The sequence below is a fragment of the Acanthochromis polyacanthus genome, chromosome 9, assembly GCF_021347895.1.
Source record: "Acanthochromis polyacanthus isolate Apoly-LR-REF ecotype Palm Island chromosome 9, KAUST_Apoly_ChrSc, whole genome shotgun sequence".
Lineage (NCBI taxonomy): Eukaryota > Metazoa > Chordata > Actinopteri > Pomacentridae > Acanthochromis > Acanthochromis polyacanthus.
The window spans coordinates 11,200,414-11,224,982 of record NC_067121.1 but is presented as its reverse complement, the minus strand read 5'-3'; the positions used below and the strand labels follow the sequence as shown (position 1 = coordinate 11,224,982).

Genomic DNA, 24,569 nt, shown 5'->3' with positions numbered 1-24,569 from the left:
TGCTCAGATTGAAACTGCATTGGGACGCTGTCATGGCACAGTTGAGCTCGCATCCAACATGAGTGCCAGTGGGCATTAAGCTTCACAGGAGACTCTCTCATTGTGGCACTTTATTAGCAAAACTCCTACAATGTGCTACCTTTTGTTGTAGCTAGCTGCTAATCTATAATGCATCTTCTGACATGTATGGCCTTTTTATTCTGCCGTATTGGTTAATTTTTATATTTTTATTGGACTAAATGATTAGCGGCAATTAAACGATCAACAAGTAATCTTAAATAACCCTTATTCTGAGTATGCAAAGGTCCACTAGGGTTCCCATGATGTAAATTTCATCATCTGCAGATGTCTTGTGAGAGTCTGAGCAGAACCGTCTGCACATGTCCACTAGTAACCTTTACTGCAAGGGCAGTACTGCTCATGCTTGGCAGTAAAAAGTTGAGAATAATAAAGTCTAATCAAGACCGTGAGCTCTTAAGATGAGGGCTTCAGATTTGACTTCGACTAAATAATGAGCATTATTCCTCTTAAGATTTGACTTGACTTGAAATTTGAAAAAGGAAAAACAAGATCTCAGGCTTTGACGTGTTAAAATGCTGTAACAGTAAAATATTAATTGGGGCTTCTGCAATTTGTTATTGGTAGCACAGATTAATCCCACACTTATTTTCTTGATTAAATGACAAATTGTTTCGCTTGTGAAAAATATCTTTCGCACTTTCCCAAAATATCATGTATTGAATTTGTTTATGTTTTTATTCATGCAACACTCTAAGGTTTAAAGATGTTTAATTTACGATCACATAAGAAAGAGAAAATTACAGAAAATCCTCGCAAACATTTTCCATTTTGCTTGAAAAATAGCTTCATTACTTGAAAAGCAAAATAGTTGCAAAATAATTATCTGCTGATCAACTTACTTGTTTCAGCTGTCTAATTAAACGGCAGGCAGGCTAAGGATAGCCGTACAGCATGAATATCTTATCCACCCTATATGTTCTGTAAGACGTCATGTCAGCTAGGTATTGAATGCTATTATCAGAACTCTTACACGAATGGTGAAGATAAAGGTCAGCCTTCAAATTTTAACAACTTGTCTTTTTATTTTCAGCTCTCTTGAGACTTAACTTGGCACTTAGCCTGATGATCCTTGACTTGAATCCTTCCAATTAAGTCAAACTTTTTTGCCTTGTTAGCAATCGTCCTTGATTGGAGAGTGTAATTTAAAAAATATTTGAAAAATGAAATATTTTACATGAAACAAAAAGGTGAGGTTGCTTCATATGGTTGCAAATAATACTTTTAAAGGATTGCAAGTGCTTCTGGTTTAAAAAAAAAAAGACCAGCTGGGTCTTCAGCATGTGCAGATATATTTATAAATTGGTTTCAGTTCAAAAGCTAACCTTAAAATAGTGCACTATGGGATGGCGGGTCATGTGAGGTTGCCATGGTTTTCACACCTGCTCCATTGAGGTGTGACACACAACAGTACAAAGAAATGTCAACATGTCGCCATCTTCCCATCACAACTGACCCTCCGGCATCCGTTCAAACAGAATCTGGGTAAATCGTACCGGAAGGTTGAAGAAAACCGGGCCAGCTCCGACTCTTTCAGTCCCTGATGGGAAGAGCCAGAAAATGTCACCAAACTCTTCAAACTACAACAACATCGACAAAAAAAAAAAAAAAAAAGTAAGAGATGCTCCTCCAGACACACCACGGAGTGCTGTCACAAAGTCAAGCGTGACACCTCCCTTGTACAAGTCTATATACCTCCCCTCCCTCCCGCCTGTGAAGCTATCAACCTGAAAATAGCTCAGTGAAGCTGAACACTGAGGCACAATAAATAAATCACAATAATATTTAAATATTCATCGTAGGATAAGAGAACAAGAGGGGGTGGAGGGGTAAAAAAGACAGAAACGCAAAGGATAAACTCCTTTTTCTTTGGTTCACACATCAAAACAGTTTGCCTCAGGGAAGTTTGACAACATTATCAAATTCTCCCTTCAAGGGACTCATCAAACATACAGTAGCCTGTGTAAGAGGCTGATAGTCGTCACGCCTCGAGCTGCCCGTATGAATGAACAGCAGATAAGGGCGTGTAGCTCATTAACTCAATTATATTGTTCACTTCTGCCGTCTGTCAATACATTACGCAAATTGGATCGAATTTGCTGGCAGATATGAAGCCATCTTCACTGACACACAGGCCGAGGTGCAGTGATTGTACTGTAAATGCACAAAAAAAACAGGGTGTTTTCCATTCACAAACTAACACGGGCCTCACAGCAAGAGCTTTGTCAATAAATCTGTCTTAAAAGAAGCCTATCCGTTTGTCAAAAAGGAGGCAGGAACAATCAAAATAGCACTCGACATGCTGCGGCACTCTCAGCATGGAAAAACGGGAGGTCTGGCTCGCACTCCTCAATCCTGCCCCGCTGTTTGCTTTTGATAGCAAAAGTCATAATGACATTCAAGTACTCACCAGGCTGAGAAATGAAGCGGCGACAGAAGGGGTGAGATAGAGACCGAAAAAAGACAAGTGTGCGCTGGCGTGATGCTTGTGCATGGAGCTACCAGTGTGTGTGTGTGTGTGTGTGTGTGTGTGTGGACGGTCAGGTGAGAGCGGGAGTTGGTCGGATGCCAAGCGGTGCAGGCCGTTGCTGCGGTGGAGACAGTAATGTTCCATTGAAACCTAAGTCTGTTAATAAAGTGTGTGATTAATTTGCGCTGTGTCATTTTCCCAGGGTCCCCCACCTCTCCTCCACCACTCCTTCAGAGAGGGCTTGAAGAGCCGTTTAATTACTCAGCACTTCTTTGCTCGCTAGCAAAGTGGCTGCCGGTTGGACACCACCTTATGGGAAAAAAATACATCCATAAGCAATTTGGAAAATGTTACATATCAAATGCTTACACTGTGTATATACAAAAGTGGCTCACTGTGTAGGGAGTACGTGTCTGTATGTGTGCAGTAGCTGGCCTGCTAAACACAGTTTTTCGCCTGCTAGTCAACAGCTTGGCTCACCGGGGTATTTTGTTTAAGTAAAGACTGGAGGGGCCTTCAAAGCTGCTTTTCAATATATGTGTGAGAGCTCTTGTTCATGTCTTCATGCATAATGCACACGTGTGGGTTTTTCTTAAATCGTTTCCAGAGTGTGTAAGCATCTGTTTACACGTTTGTGCATCTCCAAGAATCTCTATATGCCTGTGTGTGTGCGCGCGAGAAATGTTCACCGAGCAGCGAGTGTGTTTAAGCCTGCGTGAGAGGGAAGCCGCCTGAAAGACGGACAGATAGACTGTTTGTGTGTTGGTGTGAGTGTACCGAGGCTTCTTAATAGTCTGTCTAGCAGGATGTGAGAAAACTGAGTGAAGGAGAGTGAATCAAAATGAGGTGTGTGTATTTTTCGAACGCACTGGCAAAGGTGTGTGTAGTAGATTCTCATGCAGGGATAAGCAGCTTAGGGAAGGAGCATATTCTTTTCCAAGTAAATCTCATTAATTTTAATTAGCTGTATATTTAGCCCGTACACCTGGATTGCGTGTAATTCCGTTTGTATATATAGCAACTAGTGAGCAGAGCAGGTGAAATGACTCAGGTAGCGATTATATTGCTGTGCCTGCCACACATTTGCATAATGTCCTGTTTTTTTTTTTTTTATTGTGGCACTTGCCTAAGGAGGATATCAGACGCAAATACGCATTTCCTTCATTCTCCTATCGCATGCTCTATGTAGCGTGCCATGGATCGTCCTTTTAAATGTTCACCTTTTTCTCTTGCGAGTTCTCTTCCCTATGCCTTTTCTTTTCATTTTCTCTCCGCTCTGTGCACCCCATCATTAGAGTGCGCTCGCTCCCCCCCCCCCAACCCCTCCTCCTCCATTTCCCTGCCCTCGTGCACCCTTACTGTATGTTTTTTCTTTCCTCTGGTTCACGTGCATGCCTCTGTCTTTCTCCCCCTCACCCTCCCCTCCTCTCCTGGGTAATCAGCTTATCCTATGTGTGTCCAAGCCTCTATGTCTGCGTTCCTCCTCTCTTTGTTTCGGATTCATTCAGCAGGGAGATTAGAGATGCCTATTTGGTGCCTTTGTCTTCAACCGGCGCAGGCAGTGCTGAGTTACACCGTGTGGCGATGGCCTCATCGTCGAAAGCCGCATCCACTCATCATGCGCTCATCATACCTTGATCAGTGTCAAGGGGCCAGATCCAAAACCAAAGCTGTGCTGGCACCTTCTCCCTGAGAGAGTTTGCTTCCACTTGCATCACGGTGACTGACTGATTGATCGGCTGACCTTAATGTTTAATGGAAGGCAATACTTTCCTTGCACCAGTTGTCGCTGGATGCATCACTCGAACGGAATGAAGCCGACAAGATTGTTTTTGTATTCATCAACAGACTGCTGTTTTGGGATCTTTGAACAGTGATGACTTCAATTCGTCCACTTAAGACAAGAGGAGACGGGAGCAGCAGATTTCATTAAAGAGGGAATGATACACACTGTGGGTCACAACCACTGTAATCATTAAGTATTAGGATGAAGATATTCATTGTATTAGGTGAGTGAGCACCTATCAAGGCTGCAGCATCCATGGAGAAACATAATCAACTGAACACACAAACGCACTGGAAGAAAAAGTGAAATGTGGTGCAAGGGGGCACTGTAACCTAGATAACAGACTATACACTCCATTTGTTAAATATTTATCAGTCTGACACCTTGTATTAAGAGGCTATTTCAATGGAAACCTTGGAGGAGAAAAACACGTCTGTACAGTGAGTGAGTGCACATCACAATCTGAGAACATTTGGGTCTTTTGGACCGCCTGTGAAGGTGATCAAACCTAAGCCAGGAGTAAATACTGTGGACACAGTGAGGATTCACATCTTGCACACGGTGCAGAAAAGTCGGAACTTTCTCCAAAGTTTGCAATCCACTTAACTTCTCAAAAGACTCCTCCAGAAGTGTACCGCACTCTTTCCCATCAGCTCCTCAGTCTTATCCTGCTCTTTCATTGCATTTACAGTAGTTGCAAAAAAAAAAAAAAAACACACACGTCATCATTTTTGTTGCCTTCCAGGAAAGACTCATAAAAGACGACCTTTTCCACTTCAATGAAAAGTAAATCCAGGCTCTATAGCATCAAGTCTAATGATCCTAGACCCGTCATTGCTGTTCTTGTTGACAATGCAACCTCCCAACCAGCTCCCACACTTTGCATTGGCTGCATAAAACATTCGGTCCAATTACAATGCAGCTATAAATGATGATGAAAACACATACACTTAAATGCCAGGTACTGCATTAATGCAAAGGGCATTTAAATAATACAGGCTGCATTTTAATAGCAAATGTATATGGGAGCTTTGAGCATTCAAGCGGGGTGGTACAATGTGATTGTGTGGCATAAGGAGTGCAGCAGTGCATTGGGACCTTAAATGAATTCCACCGAACAGTAGCTGTGTAATAATACAGAAACTTTTATAATCATAGCATCCAACAGTTTCAGTGCCAAAACTGTATCTCAGTAAACAACAAACTTGCAGCTAAATTAATAAAAAAGTTACATATTGCCAAAAACATTCAACTCTGCTTCATTACAATAATATACTTTTAGAATACATTTGTTTTATATTTTAACTTTCTTAACTCCAAAACTTGCTGCCGGGTTTGAAGGGCATGTTATTTCTTAAAAATTACGCTATTTATCGGAATCAGAAACTGATAAAACAAGAAAAAATGACAAATTTCCACTTTTTATGATGGTACTTGAACAAATCATGTGTGACGTGTTTGGAAAATTAATTGAAAGCTGTGATATGTCATTAAAATCACTATATTTTCTGTGTTTCGCTATAAAATTAGTCAGAACAAAACCATTTTCATGAAAACATTTTTTTTTTTAAATGCGAAAATATTTGTGCTTTTCTACGCAACTGAGATACTATGTGTAAATTGGCTGGAACCAACAGTTACATGACAAAAACTGATGGATGTTTAGGCTGAACAGCAGGTAGTGTTTGCACAGAATCTATAGACAAGCATGGTAACGAACAAAAAATGTGATTAGAAAAATATCCATAGTACGTAAAAACCATCATTTTTCTTCAAATTCGTAATTTAAATAATTATTTTTCGCTTTTTTTTTAATCATTCATGGTTTTATAACTGTGTCATAGTACACAAAACACATTTTTGAGTCACTACTGCTTTTAACTACAGTCGTGCTGTTTCCGTAGAGGTGCAAGAATTTATACTGTAGTGGAAAAAATGAACCCACAGTGAGTAAAAATGCATCATCAACAAAAATCGAAACAGTTGAGGCTCCATGGGCTGAGCTGCAGCTGCTGTGACTGGTAATCGGCCAATCAATGCTGAAACTATCAGAAACTTTGCTGTATGTGCCAAGACAGGACACAGCCTCAAGGACCCTGTCAGTCCGGCTGCTGATTCGCTCTGACAAAGTGTCAGACTCTGCTTCACACTGTGCGAAACCGGAAAATTTATCAGAAATTGCTTCAATCCAACAGCTATGTTGCTTAGGTTATAAAGGGGGAAACTGAAATGAGCAAGTGTGTCGGGTTTGCAGACAAGCTTGCAGCAGAACAGCAAGTCCTTAAAGAGTGGATACAACAGTATGTACAAACAAAAAAGTATTCTTGCCATGAGAGTTGACAGATGGTCTTTACATCGCTTTATTGTCTGCCTACGCAAAAACATTCAGATACCGCACCAACCCATGCACATAAATATATATAATGAGTGCTATTGAGTTATGTTGCTCAGAGTTATATTGGCAGATGGGACCAAGGATCAGCCAAAACAAGTTTTTTCTATCTTGAAGTCTTGTATCTGCAACCGCATGTTAGCACTGTGGAAAACCAACATAGGGGGTGATCAGTGTCATTTACTATTAATATCTGACAAGCTGGGAGTGGGGAGGCTGCTGATTTTGGAGACAGCATGTGCAAGTGTTTACACTACATGAAAATCACCACTCTGGAAAACTGCTTCACAACACTTTTCCACCACCGATGACAGTTGTATTAAAGGCTCGATAAGACTCGCCATCCAGTGAATGGGCAGTGATATCCTCAGCAGAAACCATACAAGGGAGAGTCCCTTGACAACACACAGGTGAATTAAATTGGCTTTATGGTTGTGGTATCAGTGAAAAGATCCCCCCACAGACACACTCCCTACCACAAGCGAAAGTGATGGCATCATCAAAAAGAGGCAATAAACAAGAGCAACCTCTGCTCTTTCATTGGTGGAGCTGCTGTGCTCCGGGGGGAACCCTCGGCACTCAGACCCAATCAATAGAAAATGCTGCACTTTACAGCCGTGCACCCGCGTCTTCCAGCATCCCGCCGTAGTCGGGGATGGTCGTGCAGCACAGTGATGGGCCTCAACAAACAAATACACCTTTCCAGGAAGCCCTTGGTCTGAGCAGCCATGCGTCAGTGACAGGATGGGTGATTTCCACCCCCGCAGCAATCAATTAAAACACCAGACAGAGAATTCCAGCAGATAAAATGAGAAAAAAGTGGAGTAAGGACGGTGGGAGAGTGAGGGGCCTGATCAAAGGAAAGTGCTGAGCACAATAATAAGGGCTCTTGTTGCTGAAAATGAGGTGAATTAATTTATTCCAAGGCTGGCGTTGTTGTTGTTGTTTGGTTTGTGTTAATCGGTCGTGTCTTTGTGAAGTGATGGCTTAAAGCTGACAGCTCTGTAAATGCAGGACCCCTAATTTTCCCGACCCTGAGTTGCCGCAGAGCGATGTGTCTTCTAAGAGCACCTGAGAGGAAGCTGAGTGCGTCGCCGCTTTGCAAAATCTCAAGAGCCCTTCTCCCTTTCAGCCTCTAAATGGCATTTGCTGTTATTATGATGGGAGCACGCGAGATTGATCTGTTCTGATGTAATATCACATTGCCTGAGTGGGGCTGGGTGGATGAGACCTGCTTTAGATTGATGAGGTCTAATGGAGTCTTGTTTTGGGGCCTCCTGATTCTGCTAAGATCCGACGACACTAGATTTCCACTGCATTTTAATTCTGCTTAATTTAGCCACAAATTACTTATCAACACTTGTGCCTTGTTGAGCTGCGAGTTTCCCTTCCTGTCGAATGTATAATGTTCCAGCATGTCTGGAGATATATGAGGATAACATGAAGACACAGCAATGTGCATAATGTGTGATGCAAATCATCCCCGGGGCTGTAGTTCTCTTGGTAAGAGCTTTGTTGGGAGTTTAATCAATCAGCCACAGCGCCTTAATTAATCGGCATGATGAACAGGAGAAATAATTGGTTTTCTGCCAGATGTGAATCTGTAGCAAACTAATGCCAGCCAATCAGAAACCAATTTATAATCACACAACTGATCTGGACGACAAAACACTTAAAGGATCAGAGAAGAACAAACACACAAGAGAATGGAAGTAATATGGCTTTGGATTTAAAATTCTGATAGGAGACAGTTGCTTGGAGCTCCTCTGAATATTGCGCCAAGTGTGTTTTCAATGCTTAATTGGATCTATATAGTGTCAGCACCAGCAGCTGCCTCGCTGATTGAAATCTAGGATATGCGTTGTGGAATGTGTCATTGTCTAACTTCTTTTGAAAAACAAACACGTTGCTAATTAATTGGCATGATCGGTATGAGAAGAATTAATTGGGCTCCTCCCCAGATGTTTCTGAATGAATCTGAAGAAAACTAATGAGGGGTGGCTTATTTTCCATTGATGCATCAGATGTCATTAACTGCAGCCCACATTCTGAGCTGCCCAGCCAGACCAGGTAAACCAGTGAAGCAGTGGAGCCAGTAAATAGCCAGCACCGAGATTGGAAACCACCGGTTTAGGCGTCTGCCAGTGTAGCCACATGGAAAAATAGCTTAGTCCTTCTTATTAATGTCACAGTGGCTAGGCGGTAATTCCCTCAGGCTCTGTGTACCTCGGCTTGTTAATGAGTCACTGCTTATCAGTCAGCCTTGTTAACAGGCAGAGGCCTCCCATCCAAACCGCCTACTGCTATTGTGTGTTAGCCATACTGTGTATTAGCCAAATGTTCGCTCATCTTGGCACACAGGAAGTCAACAGTAAACAACAGCAGCACACACAGGAAGTGGGCTCGGGGCCAATGAGAAAGAGCCGGTCTAGAGGGGAAAAGGAACCCATTTTGTGGCAGGATAAAGTGAACCGCTGGCAGAGGCTCACACATGCAGAGCCCTCCCGCCTGTAAATCTTACCACACTAACAACTGGTCCACACTGCTCCCATCCTTTAATCCTTATTCATTACCGGCCGCAGCTGGAAGCATCGGGATTCATTCAGCAGTTTCCGACGAGCAGAACTCGCAGAGGTAAATAAACTATTAGGCATGTTTCTTGTCGCGAAGGCAAACACCGACCGGGGGCTACCGCGGAGTGGAAGGCCAGGCGGCTGGAGGGAGGCCGCGGCACAGACCTTCCACGCACGGAAACAGCCCCGAGGTAACTGGGTCAAGCAAGTACAGAACCAGGGCATCGCTGGCCAATTGCATGCCTAATCTGTGCCCTTCTGAGAGGCACTTTCCATCTGCAGTGCATGGCTGCACATCCAGCTGTGGAAATGGATATGTCAAATGGCGTGCAATTAGTGTCTCCCCGATTCGTTCGCTCGCTCTAAAGGGAGCCTCGTCACAGATAAATCCAGTAAAAACACGGTCAGAGTCGTCCCTCCTGTCACTGACATCAAGTGGGAGAGTTGTTCAAGAGTTTAAAAGCTCATGACACGCAGCCTGTTGGACACTGTATAATTATCAAACCCAAAAACTCAAGGGGGAAGTTTTTTTTTCCTCTCTTTGAATAATGAAAAGAGACAAACAGTCAACATATTTTGAATTCACAGTGGAGTCCGAGTGGTAGCGGTAATGGGCAGCTCTGTTCTCTGATGGCTCATCTGCTCTCACATTGATTTGCTGAGCTAATCGTTTTTTTTCTCCTCTCTGATACATAACATTGAATTATTTATGCTAAGTAGACCCTTCTGTTCCAGGGCCCTCTTAGCATGGAGATCTCCATTATGACGGCATTATCTGACTACCCACCCCGCCCTGCTCCATCTTCTACTTAGCAGCCCTGCCGCTGCCTCACAACAACACCGATCAGATGGGAGCAGATGTGAGCGATGGACCAAGAGCTCTGCAGCTTACACACAACATTTCCTTCTCAAACTGCAACGCCACTGTTTGTCACATTACTCAAATGTCAATGACACAACAGCAAACAAGATTCATATAAATATATATGCAGCATGCAAGGTCACGTAGGAACTGTTGTGTGCCAGTGGGGAAGTTTATAAGTTGTTCTTATTTCTTGCATTTATTACATGGAGAATGGAAAAAAAGTCTTGTTCTGATTAATTTCTTTCTGTGTAGCAAAAAAATTGATTTCCAAACTTTCTGACAAGTGATTCTGGGTGGCTTTCCTTCCAGGAAGGTTATTAGTTATGTTTTGGTCAAGTCAAAACAGGTATTTCGTTATGTGTTGACAGCAAAAATTAATGACAAAAAACACCTACAACTTAGTGGACATTGTGCTCCTGTTAAGTCAGCACTCTGTTCATGCTTCCCTCCGCTCAGATTCACTCTTTGACGTGTTTTCTCATCTCCTAAATGCTGTCAGACTTTCCAGGCTTAATTACTCTTCTTGACTGACATGATAATGTAAAACAGCGCTTAGGTGAAACCAAAGCAAGAATTGGTCATGCATGGTCAGGCTTCCTTCGAGGTACACCTTAATCAAATGTGACATGCGTCTGAACGTGAGCCAAAATCGTTTTCGAACCCAAATAACGAACCACCGCCTGGGTTTCAATGACGAGCTACACGGCTGGGGTCAGAACTCTGACGAGAGATTGATATTTCATCATCAGTTCCTCCAGTCTGCAGATTGCTGGTGCATTTCTCACCTTAAACAGCTTTCAGGGTCCTGACAGACTCCCATTTGCATTTGTTTAGCAGTGACCTCATCCTAGCTTCTTGGCACAGCTAGATTGTTTCTCAGCTTTTGCTACACTGACCGCTGTGAGTTCACACTGACAATTCTTGACTTTCTCATATTTCATATCATAAACTCGCAGAAACTCAAGCATAGCTAATTTCAGCAGAAAGTTAAAAAACAGCTGATGTGGATAAACAGATTCCAAGTACAGTAGATGGGGTGCATGAGCTCACATATCCGTGGACTTACACATGTACGCCGTGTTTGTGCCCTTGCATATGTATGTACTACGCATTCATGTAGATTTGTGAAACGGTGTGGGTGTGCACTAGTGAACGCGAGGAGCCTCTGAGAATATATATTGCAAATGCAAATCAGGGAAGTTCTATTAGAGGCCTCCTCGCCTGCTGTATCGCCCTACAGTTTCTCTGCCAAGCACTCTGGGCAATTAAATCCCAACTGTAATAAGAAAATGCCAACAAAACTCCACCTATTTCAATCAATTTTCTATAGATTGAGAGCCAATCATGATGTATCATTTCGCCTCTGGCACAGTTTGCCCTGCAAAGGTTGCATTACCAGCAGCCTTTAGTGTTATGTAATTGGAAAGCACATCGGACGGTATATTCCTGTTCACTTGGAGCTCACAGCAGGAAGATGATATCATTACAAAGTGCTTCTCTCATCAAATCCTCTCTTAGCGTCCGCTGTCAGCCGCACCCAGCTCATCATAGTTTGAGTCATTACAAGTGTCATGTGTCTGCACTGTATGTAGGCATATGTGTTGCTATTCGAGGAGGGTGATCACTCTTTGCGACAGGTTCATGCAAACTGGAGATGAAGTGTGTGAGGAAGACAAGCAGATGCTGAGCAGGTGGACATGAGAGGGAGAATGCGAGTGTTTTTGTGCTTCTCGGAGGAACCCACATGGACGAGCTGTTATGCATTTGAGCTCCCTGTTTCCATGTGCAAGTCACACACATTCCTCAAAAACAACGGCAGAAATTCCTCAGTGGGTCCAGGGGGAGGTGGGAGTGTCCCATGTGATTATTAACAGCTCTCTGATTCCCTTGTCATAATACAGGAAACAACAAAAAAAGCCCTCAAGTCAACAGATAAGCAGACGCTGTCGGAGACAGAAAAGCAGAGGGTCGGGGTGGTCAGAGGGCCCAGTGAGATGGAGAGAATAGGAGGCAGAGAGATAACGAGGGAGGAGAGAAGTGCTTACCGTAGACAACGTTGCTGTGAACCGCAGCTGCGAATAGTACTGTCAATAAGCTGACACTCCATAATGCAGAGGGGGCTGATGGGAAGGCCATGGTCGGGCACACAGATCCGCCTGTCTCACTGAATCCTCAGGAGGGCAGAGGAGCTCTGGAGTGTCACCTGCAGGGAGAGCAATGGAGAGATAAAGAAAACAAGCAGGGAGAGCCAACTGGCCACTAATTGCGTCCCCTGCCATTGGTTGGCTGCTGCTGAATAAACGCTTGGCCCACCCGTTACTCACGCGTTGCTCCATGGGTATTCATCGATCTGCTTGTGTCATGCCATACTGAGAGGATTGGGGGGAGGGAGGGAGTGTGTGGAAGGGGGGGAGGGTGATGGAGCAGAGATGGTGCTGAGGTGGTAATGAGTAGGGGGAGAAGAAGAGGGATTTATTCATCTTCACTTTAACAAGCTGTGCGCAACGCTTTTTTGGACAGGTCCAACTAACTAATTTAAAGAGAGAGAGAGAGAGAGAGAGAGAGAACGTACAAGGAAACATTCCCCGAGTTGGAAAAAATAAAAAATAATAGCCACAAAGAAGAAAGAGAAGCATGAAAGACACAGCAGCGGAGGAGAGATGCACCTGCCGCCCGCTGAGAATACAACAGTGCGCTTTGCAACGAGACTGGAGACGGACCGACGAGCAGAATAAACGCTCTGGCGCTCGTTTTTTTTCCATCTTTCTGTCACACACTCTTTCTCTCTCTTTCTATTTTTTTCTCATGCACATTCCTTAAAATAGCAGCAGCAGCAGTCTGCGCAGAGGTGAAGCCCCTTTTTGGTCCATCTGCTTCACGCATTGTCACCGAGAGAGAGAGAGAGAAAGAGAGAGAGATGCAAGGTGCTGCCTGCGGGACGGGCGGGCGGATAGGGCGGGGACAGAGGGGTGGGGATGGAGGTGGTGGTGGTGGGCATGGGATGGGATGGGATGTGGTGACTGGGAGAGGTGGAGGGAGGTGGGGTATGTTTATTGTCGCTCCTTCCTGTTGAGTGATGGCGAGAAATGAAAACAACACACACACACACACACACACACACACACACACACACACAAAAAAAAACTGAGCAAGTGCGTCCGCGGAGGTTGGGGGAGACGGCCAGGGGGAAACGAGCCGCGCACTGGGGGCGTGATTTTTAAAACACAAGTTCGCTCCTTTTACGCGGAGAGTAACAGACAACAACAAGAGCTCGTGGCGGCGGCGGTGGCGGCTACCTGCATCGCTGCGACGGACCGCGGGAGTTGTATTCCTCCAGCACCGTCTACTTGCACAGATATCTGCCGCTGATGGGATGAGATTTAACAGACTCCGCTGCGCACAGTTGCAATTGAGCGGAACAGCCAGAAAAAACAAGAAAAAAGGGAGCTGGGAGAGAAGAGGCAGCCCAACAACAACAACATATTCAGAGTAGGGTAAATTATAAAAACACGTAGGGATTAGACGTATCTCTGTCTCTCTCTCCACATCTCTGGACGCGGATTACTCCCAAACACACACTCGGAGTGCGCGCACACACACGCATTCCTGGAGACGGAGCGTCAGCGGTGACAGGTGTCTCACTGTCCGCTCCACAGGCGCCGAACACAACCGTGTATTGCTACACAACACAACACTGCCAAAGCACTGCACGGAGAACAGCCACACATACACACACCGTTATATTCCGCCTCCGGAGTCGAGGTTTTGTTGGTCTCCAAAAAGGTCCCCCAGTAAGGTCCCTCCTTTTGATGCGCAGCTCGTCGCGATCCTTCTCTCAGTCTGCTTTTATCGACTTTCCCCCCTTCTTGTATCTCCTTTTCTGCTTGTTTTTCTTGCTTTTTTTTCTTTCCCAGCCTTCTCTCTCTCTCTCTTCCTCTGTGTGTTTGTATCTGTATCTCTCGCTCGCTCTCTCCACGGCTACCGTTCACTGCAGCAAAAACAGACTGTCTGAAAGACGAGAGGGGAGGAGGGGAGGGGACAAGGGAGTGAAGGGAGGGGAGGAGAGGGAGGGCAGGAAGGGAGGGAGGGAGGGGATTTTAATACGATTTGGCCCGTACCACCGGGATAACAGGGCCAGAGCGTGGGGCCTAACCGGCTGAGAGCAACATGAAGGAGATGGAGCAGATAGAGAGGAGTGATCTCAGCAATAACCGGAAAAATCACCACAGTGTTTTCAGAGCTTTTTCACTGTAGAGTTCCCTCAGTTATTTAAAGCTTTTCTTCTCCTTCTTCTTTTCCTTATATCCTTCCTATAAGGCCTACAGATCTCCAGAGAAGAAGAGGTCATCTCCAGCTGATTGTCACGGCTCTCAGCGGAGTACAGTGTTCCTTATTACAGATACGGAGCCATTACGCGTATCTCCCAGATAGGACCCCGCTGCTTTCCTCCCCGTAAGGCTCGATGATTTGCTATATGGTAATGATGTCAGGCTGTAGCCGAGTCCTCTGCCTGCGCGCAGACTCCAGCTTCACTCCATTCTTGCCTTTTAATAGCGACTACTGGGACTTTTCAGCACTTCTGAACGTCTCCGTCGCTGTGTTTACAGCACTATTTTTTTTTCAGAAATATTTTTTTAGATGTGGGCATACAACTTTATCAGAGGGAAGTCCGTGCGCGCTTTGGAAATCAGGATCCGAGGGGAGGGGGTGGAGGAGGAAAGGGGGGGGGGGGGGGGGGGGGAGGTTGTTCAACTTGCCAGAGAGGATTAAGGATTAGTTTTACTGGCGGATTAGGTCTGTGTGTGGGGAGGCACGATGGGGTTAAACATAGATGGCGGCACTACAGCCTCCCAATCAGTGGTGGTGGTGACAAAACTAAAACCAGGGGAGGTGGGTTTTTGGAGGAAAACACGAAATAACAAGAGCCACGGGGAGTCAGGAGAGAAGAGGGGAGGGAGGTTAAGGGCGTTTGAGAGATCTCTAAGCAAGCAGCTGCTTTTTCCAACACTGAAAAATATCAAGAATAATACGAATAAAACAAAAACACTACTGCTGAAACTACCTTCAAGAGTCCTTGAAAGGTTTCCAGACAGAACCCTGGAAATTAAAACCTTACACAATGACAAATGAAATCATGCTCCACCAGCAGCTACATTATAATTCAACACTAAAATGTGCAGCAGACACATCTTGAGACGGCACCATTTTCTGGGTCTGTGAGTCGTTTATGTTCAAAGTAAACCGCGAGTCTTTATCTCCTGCCTGAACCAAATGGGAGGATGGAGACGCAGCATCTGGCATCATTAAACACTTGTTATGAGGACGAGGGCTTTCAAATGTTTTGTTGCTGGAGCTGCATTTAGAAAAAGCTTCTCTTCCCCCCACTGCTCTGGTCTAAATGAGTGGACAGCCTCAGGTGCCGGTGCCGTGACCGTGTGCGCGTGTCCACCGGCGCGCCGTGTTGTGCTGTCCTGCGGTGCCCACGTGACGAACCGTGGAGCCTGAGAGAGCGCGCACAGCCTGGTGGACGGTAATAGACTGCTAACGGAGCCTGTGCTGCGCGGCTCCAACCAGAGATGCGCTTTCAGGCTTTTTGCCCGTTTTCAAATCTGCATACTAAAGCGATGACCTTTGCGCGCTCAATAGGCTCGACCGCGGTGGAAAGAAAAACGTTTCCAGGCCAGATGCACTGTTATTATTAGAGCCCTGCAGAATAAACACAAGCAGGGTAGATTATCTAGCCATCCGTCGTCTAAATACACACAGCATCCTCATAAAACACAAGAGCTAAGGCCACAAAACGCAACATTTCTCCATCATCTAAAAAGCCTGTTTAATCACATCCACATCTCTGCCGGGACTCGAACCCGGAGCCTCTGGATTAGAAGTCCAGCGCGCTATTCCATTGCGCCACAGAGACTGAGGCACATTTTTTTCGATCAAAACTGGGTTTATACTCCCCCCTCCCAGCCCTGCGCAGCATCCTCGCCATCCCTCAGCATCAGGACCGCAGCTCTGTGGATGATGACAATCCTCCGGCCGGTAGGGGGTGCTGCCGCCGTGCAATCATTAGTCCCAATAGTGCCTCCTGGGTGGAAAAAGCAATTGACCTGCTCTCCATCCAGCTGTTTCTATGCAGGTTGTCTCATCAAAATGTCATCATTTCGATATTATTGGAGCAATAATAAAACATCTCGCATTGTAAATGCACCCAAAAGTACAAAACTAGGTGCTCATTTCTGCCTGTGTTTTCATCACCTCTATGTTCGTTTTACCCGCAAAAAATATTGGAATAATTTTAACAGTCTTTGGTGTGAGCAAACCAGAAGCAAATCCAGTCTTAAACCCCGCAGAGCAATTTTCCAGTCCGCTACAATAGAAGCTGTTGTCCGACGGATCTCTATCTCATGTGGAAATGTGCCTGTAGCGTGGATTAGACTCAGCGTAGGGAGTCATCCACATGCCAGATTCACAGCAACCGGACCAAAACTGACATACAGAGAGCAATTTTTCCAAGCGCCGATGGTACAGTGGCAATTATTTTGTGCTGGCAACACTTAATACAGGGATGTCCGTCCAGTAACTGAGCAGATTCTGCAGGGAAAACCACGCCATCAAAGGCTGTAAATTAGTTCTTGAGTTTTACAAACACTGGCAGTTATTGTGGAAACAGTTTGCTGTGTTCTTTACTGCTCATGTTTGATACAATATGTGGCTCACAAATAAATCTTATCAACAGCGAGCTGAAAAGACATTTGAGTTGACAGGCATTTCCCCTTTGAGCCACCAGTAACAAATTGATAAACCAATTTTGTTGGAGCTAACTGGACTAAATGTTAGTGTTGGTTCTGTCAACGCTTAGTTGATCTAAGCAGACACATTTTCAAAGTGTTCTCTTTTTTTTTTTTTACACTTGTTACTCCAACCTGCATAAATGAAGTTGGATGTGACATTACATTACGGCTTGCTTTTATTAACACTGCAGGACAAAAGCAGCTCAGGGGCGGTGTGGAGCTCCTGTGCAGCTCAGTGGGAGTGAAGGCCTGAGGCGGGCCGCCAGTGAGGAGCCAGTTCATATACATGGCTTCCACCGCAGGGGCTGCCGCTGTGAATTTCTGCCCCTCTCTTTCCTGACGTTAAAAATGCATCTGGCGTCTGTGGCCTGGAGAAGGTAAAATATGAATGACAGCCTACAGTAAACAGCCGCAATTTCTGTGCACAGAGACACACACACACACACAGTTTGACGTTTGACTGGCAGTGGCTGAGCACTCAGTGTAAAGAAGAGTTTGATTAATGAATGTGACATCACACCACAATTAGACAAATTACATAAGAACACAGCATGTAGGGCAGGTCTGATTTCGGTCGCTGGTTATTGTTCAAACCAAAAAAAAAAAACAAGTGTGAATTAAACTAGGTCACACTCACAGGCACCTGTCACTGCCTTTGATGACCTCCAAAGCTTTCCAGAGTGCAATTATTTCTAAAGGACAAAAATCACGACATCGTTCAGCGTACAGCACAATATAATCCTTTATTTAATACTTTGATGAAATGGGTCCTGAAGCAGGCCAGAAACAGAACATATACACAAAACTCCCACAGTGCATCCAGTCCAAATCCCCTTCAGCCCCCTCTGCTCCTTTCCTTTCCGCTCTTAGATCATTGCAATGGCCATGATGGAGGTGATGATGGACAGACCGATAACTGTGTAGCCGGTGCGGTAGACTTCTGGAATTTTGAAGCCTTTGCCGATATCCCAGTACTGATTAAATAATAAAGAAAAAGGGGAAGAGAGCGGGGAGAAGATTATTTAGCATGAATAAACACATCCTCACAAGATAAATGATGGCAAATGGGAGGCAATTCCTATGAAAATTGGTAAAAGTAGCAAACATGACAAAATTTGAAAATGCACAGAAATTTGTCTCTTTAAAAAGCAAAAGCTGACAAGCCCAGACACACTACAAACTAATCTACAATGCTGTGGGGGTACATAAACATATATATGCTAGGTATATAGCTCAAATAAACAAGTCTTACCAAGTGGCGGATGCCGTTCAAGGTGTGGTACGATACAGGGAAAGCGATGCCAAACTTGGCCAGGCCGATGAGAACGGGGCCAATGGACAGCGAGTGGATCAAGTCCAGGTAGTAGGGGTAGTTTCCTGGTAATACCAGCGCTGCCACCGCAAAGGCTGAGATAGCTGGACACAGACAGAAGCACTGAGACCAAACACTGGACACGATGTACATGTGAATGTTTTTTTTCCATAGACACCTTTTAGAGAGAAGTGAGAAATTAGCACATGAAAATGTTGAAAAACCCACATGCTACTAGCATTTGTCTTTGCTAGATTGCTCTCCATGAGTCACCACAGCACCAGATGCTACCAGCCAGTCATTTTCAAACATCTGAATATCTCAGTTATGTAAATGCTTTTCTCCCCGCTGACTAAATTAAATGAAGGCCAAACAATGGCTCTGTATCAAACAAGCTCCTCATTGGCTGCCTTTACAATGTACCGAGCATAATGGTTCACTCTAAGCTTCTATTTCTGTATCGCTTGGATGATTAAAAAGCCTGCTGATTGTAGAATTTAATGGAAATTCCACGGGGGAATATACAGCAGGTGTAAACATAAAAGGTAGAACGGCAAACAAAAAAAGCCCAAAAAATAAAACACCAGTGTATATGAGAATAAATGTCCTATATAATATTTAATTCCTCATGCAAAATTGCCTTGAAAAGTGTTAGATATTTAAGTGTTGCAATGAAATGCATAAACAAAACACAGCCTTCAAAGTTTACTCTCAGCTAGTGGTAGTTTTATTTCACGAGCCCTGTGAAATGGAAGTGGATTTCAGACACATAATTAAGCATGTGATAATTTGATAGAAAGCTGAGACACAGTGACTGTCAATGCATGCGAGTCAGACTGGCAGTTGAGAGCGCTGACCCTTGTTGAACCCATTAACACATACACAAAACTGAACTCGGCTTTTACAGAATGTTCCATCAAGGTCACAGTGACACAAGTTTAACCACCAGGCGAATGACTAAAAGCTATTAGCCATCCAGACTTAATTTTCACATGCAAGGGTGGAATTGTATTGAACAACTTCTGTTTTGTAATTCCAGTAAATGCTCTTAGCAGAAATCAATAGTGATGGACTAAAATGCCCTGAAGAGATTTTCTGGGTCAATCAAAAGCTGACAGTGGCAGTAGTGCAGCTTCACTTCGATGTGAGAATAATAACAGGAAGAGTCTAGTGTCTCGACAAGCATTTCTTCCTCTGTGTGGGAATAATTTATGTATGTTAACCCTTTGATGCGCAGTGTGGGTCAAGAGATACCCATTTTCCATTGGATTTGAGTCACTTTTGACCCATGCTGCGCATCAAAGTGTGAAGAACAAAGCTAGAACATTCACTTGCATAATCACAGATGAACAGATGCACTACCTCCACTGAGCCCCACTCCAGTTCCTCTGTGCGTGATGGACATCATCATGGGGACGGACCATCTGAGGCGGAGAGAAAAAGCAACACATTCAGTTTAATGGGAAATCTGCGCTTGAAACACACTCCAAACCACAAGTCCAAAGCATTAAGCCTTCACTGGTGTTTACTTGAGCAGTTCTGCATCAAAGCAATTATCTGTTTTTCAGATTCAAGCTTGTAAAGCAAACAAAAAGTAGTTGAGAAACACAGACCAAAACCTTAAGCCATGGGAGGCGAATAACAGTTACAGCTGCCAGCGTCCACAGTTACAAACTAAGTTCATGTTCTTGCATACACTGAGATAAAACAGGTGAAAGAGTATGACTGAAATCACTAAATTACATATGGGAGAAACAACCGCTGGTTAGCAGTAGGAGTGTCAAAGAATAAGCGCCCTGAGGCAGAGTGATCCCAGATGTCAGAAATGCTGAGTGAAAAACTGAGCTAGTAAGGAAGCCTAGAGAGAAATTACAAGAACCCACACTGAATACAAAGGCTTTTACTGCAGGTTTAGGTTTCTAATAACTGCCTGACAGTACATCAAGGTGCTTATTGCACTAAATTCTCTGGTAATGGTGGCTTGTCCTGCTGTTTTATTAGCATTGGAATAATAAAGAGCCGACACAATCCGAAAACCAGCTTTTACAGTAATACTATTCTCCGCTTGGGTAATGCACCGCAGTACATTTGTGGAGTCTTTTAAAACATGGCGCTGGAAGTAAAGTACATAAACAGAGTGTATGATTTTGTTTCAACAACTGAGTCATCTCTGTTTATCCCCACTTTATATTCTGAACAACACAAGGCACACACTGGGCTGCATACAGTACGTACTGGTAGATGGTGATATGAGGAGACATGGGTCGGTTTAATCTGGCATTTTTGGCCCAAAACTTGTTCATCTCATCCTTAGCTGTGGTTCCCATTGGAGCAGCACTGAAGGAGAGACAGAGAAATGATTGGCAGTAGCACGATTTACAGCACATTTGAGTGATCATTTGTGTATCTGAGTTGGTATTATAAGTGTTGGAAGTATATTTATGTCAACTTTCTTTCACACAAACACAGAACTCACTGTCTGTAGAGGAAACTGTACTGTGGTTTGGAGAGACAGACACCCTGACGGGCAAACGTCCTAAAAACAAGCGACGAGAAAGAAGTGTTAGATTTATGTTCCGGCTCTTCAGGACTTTGTACCTGCATTCAAATACCAGACAAGAAACTCAAGGATACAATATATTGCAAGCAAGACCTTTATGGATGTTTTAATAAAGAGGAAAGAACTAAATAGTCAACAAAAGACACAATAAATTATGTAAATGAACAATTCTGAACAGTGCTATAAGCAAGCACATAAAAAATAGTGACAGAAGATTCTGTTTATCTCTTACAAAAGACTGCAATAGAGTCAACCTGAGATTACAACAGTGTTAACTACAGACCTGAGAAACGCCAACCAAAGTCAATCTGACAGAGGAGATAACAGACAAGAGCGACTGTTGAACTAAATCTAGAGCTGTAACAGTTTTACAATTAATTATTTGTGAATAAGTGAAAATAGCAATGTAAAAATAACTATTTTGAAAAGCAATCAATGGGTTTGGGTGCATTTTTAAGTCAAAAGAAGTCAGAAATCACTCATTATCTTGATTAGTCTGAATATTTTCTGACTTCTTCCCTCCGCTATGAAAGCAAACTGCCAATGTGTGGCTGTGGAGAAAGCCAGACATTTGAGGACGGCATCTTAAGCTTTTGGAAACACATTTTTCAACACGTTCTAGTATTTTAAAGACCAATGCAACATTCGTTTAACCGGGAAAAAAAATCGACAGTGAAAATCATAATTTCAGCCCAAATTAAACCTCAAGGACAATAACCTTACTAATGGGGACAGTGATAAATTATGTTTGATTATCACTATTGACACTGTGCTCATGTGTGAAGGTCAATGAAGTGGAGAAAGCTGTGACTTTCTACGGAGTTAACCCCGTTTGGGATGTCACGACAGTTTAACAATGTTGTTTACACTGCTGTAGTGTCAATTTGAGTCGGTACTAACTGCACTATTTTGCGAGAAATAAAGAGTAGAGCTTTCTTTGATATCGATTAGCGATTACCGTTTATGGCACCGTAGGAATTTGAAGTAAACAACACGTTAAATTGTCAGTTAGCACGAAGCAAACCCAATCAAAACAAAAGGTTTAAGAAGCTCACAACAACAACCAAGTCAAGTTTGAACCAAATACATATAGGATAACTAAAGGCAGCAAATGTAGCGGTTTAATCACTTTAATTACAATAACTACACGAAGAGCCAAAGTCCACTTTCTCTTAGCCTTCAAATACACCCGACAACACCTAGCATTAGCTCGCTAGCGAAGGCTAGCTAACGCTGTGTCGCTCCACATTTACGCTAAACGAGAATAATAAGCCAATATTAGAAGCTACACTCGGGTGTGTTGTCGTCTGTTCTAACATATTTGTGCTGATAACGTGTCTATGTGCCCCGATCACCATGAGAAACGACAGAAAACGCTTTCCCCGAGCCCAAAAGTTATGTAGCAGAGCTGTACTGACCTTAGGAGCAGCGCCATGTTTGACGGACAGTCAGCGGAAGTGACGCAGAGGATGTTGTTGTCGACGCGGTTGTAGAAGTTATTGTCAGACTGAATTACAAACTAATTTCGATCAGATTCATGAGCTTTTATGCTTTTTGACTACCTGTTAAGGCGAGACACTGCATAAAAAAATATTTAAATAAATAATTGAATAAAGACTTTATGGGTTATTTTTGCTTCAATAACACGGCTTCTTTTATGCTAATGAAAAGAAAACATCCAAAATACACTCTGCAAGGACAGCTGTGAGCACAGACTATGAAAAAATATTGTGCAGTCTATAGGTGAGGTTGTATGGCATTACCAGTAGAACACAAAGCATTGCACCAACCAAAAACCTGGGAGGACCAGTTGAGGAGAAACATGCTTGGACGAGGAGTCACAGGCTGCCAGTGCCACAAATCGGATCTGCTGTCTCTCCAAAGTTTAGCAGTCCGAGGGAATTGTATTTATAGTGGTCCACAGCAGATGTATATGGTGGAAAAATGATTGGCCATAACAAAAGAGAAAGAAAAAAAATCCCCAAAGATAGGACAAGAACAAAATTAACAAATAAATAGATCTTAAGAGAAATGGAAAAACAAGCTGATTGCTAACTTTAAAAACTGGACCTGAGGCAGGAATTGTGGTCTGTAACGTGTCTCTCTTGCAATTTGTCTGTTATTTCAACCACTCAAACCTTCTGCCTTTATACAGGTGGGCTCCACCTACTCAAGACACAAAATTCCATTATCCAATTCAAATCATTCAACTGTTTATTTCAGTCTTAACACGTTTTATTTAAGAACAGGTGTTTTAATTAATAAAAAACAACCTGGAATCACACCAAACACCCCTCCCACCCCACGACATTTGGCCTCCTCCATTTGGAAACCTTGTCTACTTAAACCAATGTAACACTCCAGCTCAGGTTTGGGGATTCTTAAGGCGATGTGCTTCTCCATGAATAACCCATCTCCAAACAATTTGCAGCATTGAAAGAGACAAACAAAAGCAACAAAAGGGAAAACTTGGAGGACAAGCTTTTAAACAGATAGTCCGAACAAGTAATACTATTGGTATAGTCCCATATGGTGGTGCTTTTCAGCTGAGGTCTGTATTATGAAGCTTGATTTGGGATTATTAAGGTAACATCAGGTTTAATTTTTCTGGACCGCTGCGGTGGTTCACTTCACGCATACATACATCACAATGATAATTTATTCTGCACTCCTAGCTTGCTCCGCAGCATATTATATTTCAGAAAACAGACAACCCCAATTGACCAATTAATTCTCTCAGTAAAAAGGCGTCACTATCCCTGGAAGCTCCTGCAGAGATCATTGTGCAGATAAAACTGTGAGAGGGTCACAAGAGGTTTCACAGCTGCAATTTCAAAGCTATTGTTCTATAGGCCTTTACATATCAATATAGAAAAGACTCATGAAGCGCCTTGCACTTGTTGACTTCAAAAGATTAGCAGTGAGCCTATCCGTCACTCTAAATGATGTTTTTTTTTTTTTAAATATATTTTGCAGCTAAAAGAATAATGATAAAACTGGACTAAAAATATCACACTGAAGTATCCAATCTGGTGTCCCATAATGGAAATCTTATAACATTTCAATTTAAAATCTAATCTAGGTAATGTACACACGTGGACAAAATTGTTGGTACCCCTCAGTTAAAGAAGGAAAAACCCACAATTCTCACTGAAATCACTTGAAACTCACAAAAGTAACAATAAATAAAAATTTATTGAAAATTAAATAATCAAAAACAGCCATCACTTTTGAATTGTTGATTAACATAATTATTTAAAAAACAAACTAATGAAACAGGCCTGGACAAAAATGATGGTACCTCTATAAAAGATTGAAAACTATTTGACCAGAGTGACATGATTAACTCAGGTGTGTCATTTAATTGACATCACAGGTGTTTCCAAACTCATAATCAGTCAGTCTGCCTATTTAAAGGGAGACAAGTAGTCACCCTGCTGTTTGGTGAAAAGGTGTGTACCACACTGAACATGGACAACAGAAAGCAAAGGAGAGAATTGTCCCAGGACATCCGAAAAAAAATGATAGACAAACATCTTAAAGGTAAAGGCTATAAGACCATCTCTAAACAGCTTGAAGTTCCTGTGACAACAGTGGCTCATATTATTCAGAAGTTCAAGACCCACGGGACAGAAGCCAACCTCCCTGGACGTGGCCGCAAGAGGAAAATTGATGACAAATTGAAGAGACGGATCTTTCGAATTGTATCCAAAGAGCCCAGAGCAACCTCCAAAGAAAT

The 24,569-nt window shown here is 43.3% G+C and overlaps 2 protein-coding genes and 1 non-coding gene across 4 annotated transcripts in view; all 3 read right to left on the bottom strand.

Moving 5' to 3' along the window:
• cadm3 (cell adhesion molecule 3) overlaps nt 1–14,196 on the bottom strand; it is a 113,931-nt gene extending 99,735 nt beyond the window's left edge. The window contains exons 1-2 of one of the 2 annotated variants that reach the window (XM_022208669.2): nt 13,901–14,196; nt 12,210–12,367 (exon numbers count right to left, since the gene is read on the bottom strand). In XM_022208669.2, coding sequence (XP_022064361.1) covers nt 12,210–12,300 — 91 coding nt within the window. In that variant the 5' untranslated portion in view covers nt 12,301–12,367; nt 13,901–14,196. Of the gene's footprint in view, nt 1–12,209; nt 12,368–13,460; nt 13,484–13,900 lie in introns of those variants that run through there. The other variant, XM_051953305.1, reaches the window with a different exon arrangement.
• Nucleotides 14,197–16,010: 1,814 nt separating this feature from the next.
• trnar-ucu (transfer RNA arginine (anticodon UCU)) lies at nt 16,011–16,084 on the bottom strand. Its single transcript has one exon. It is a non-coding gene; the product is annotated as a tRNA-Arg (tRNA).
• Nucleotides 16,085–17,682: 1,598 nt separating this feature from the next.
• Nucleotides 17,683–22,325, bottom strand: sdhc (succinate dehydrogenase complex, subunit C, integral membrane protein). The gene is made up of 6 exons (XM_022208668.2): nt 22,249–22,325; nt 20,747–20,806; nt 20,506–20,607; nt 19,633–19,694; nt 18,211–18,374; nt 17,683–17,932 (listed from the first exon to the last, which is right to left on the bottom strand). Exons 1-6 carry the CDS (start codon nt 22,263–22,265, stop codon nt 17,825–17,827), a joined length of 513 nt encoding a protein of 170 aa, XP_022064360.1. The 5' UTR covers nt 22,266–22,325; the 3' UTR covers nt 17,683–17,824.
• Between the last annotated feature and the right edge of the window lie 2,244 nt (nt 22,326–24,569).

Bases quoted from the DNA above. Each gene is read 5' to 3' on its own strand.
- sdhc (XM_022208668.2), bottom strand. The intron at 19,695-20,505 runs GTACGTACTGTA...TCTCCGCCTCAG, and splicing joins CCTCATATCACCATCTACCA to ATGGTCCGTCCCCATGATGA. The intron at 17,933-18,210 runs GTAAGACTTGTT...TTATTTAATCAG, and splicing joins TGAACGGCATCCGCCACTTG to TACTGGGATATCGGCAAAGG.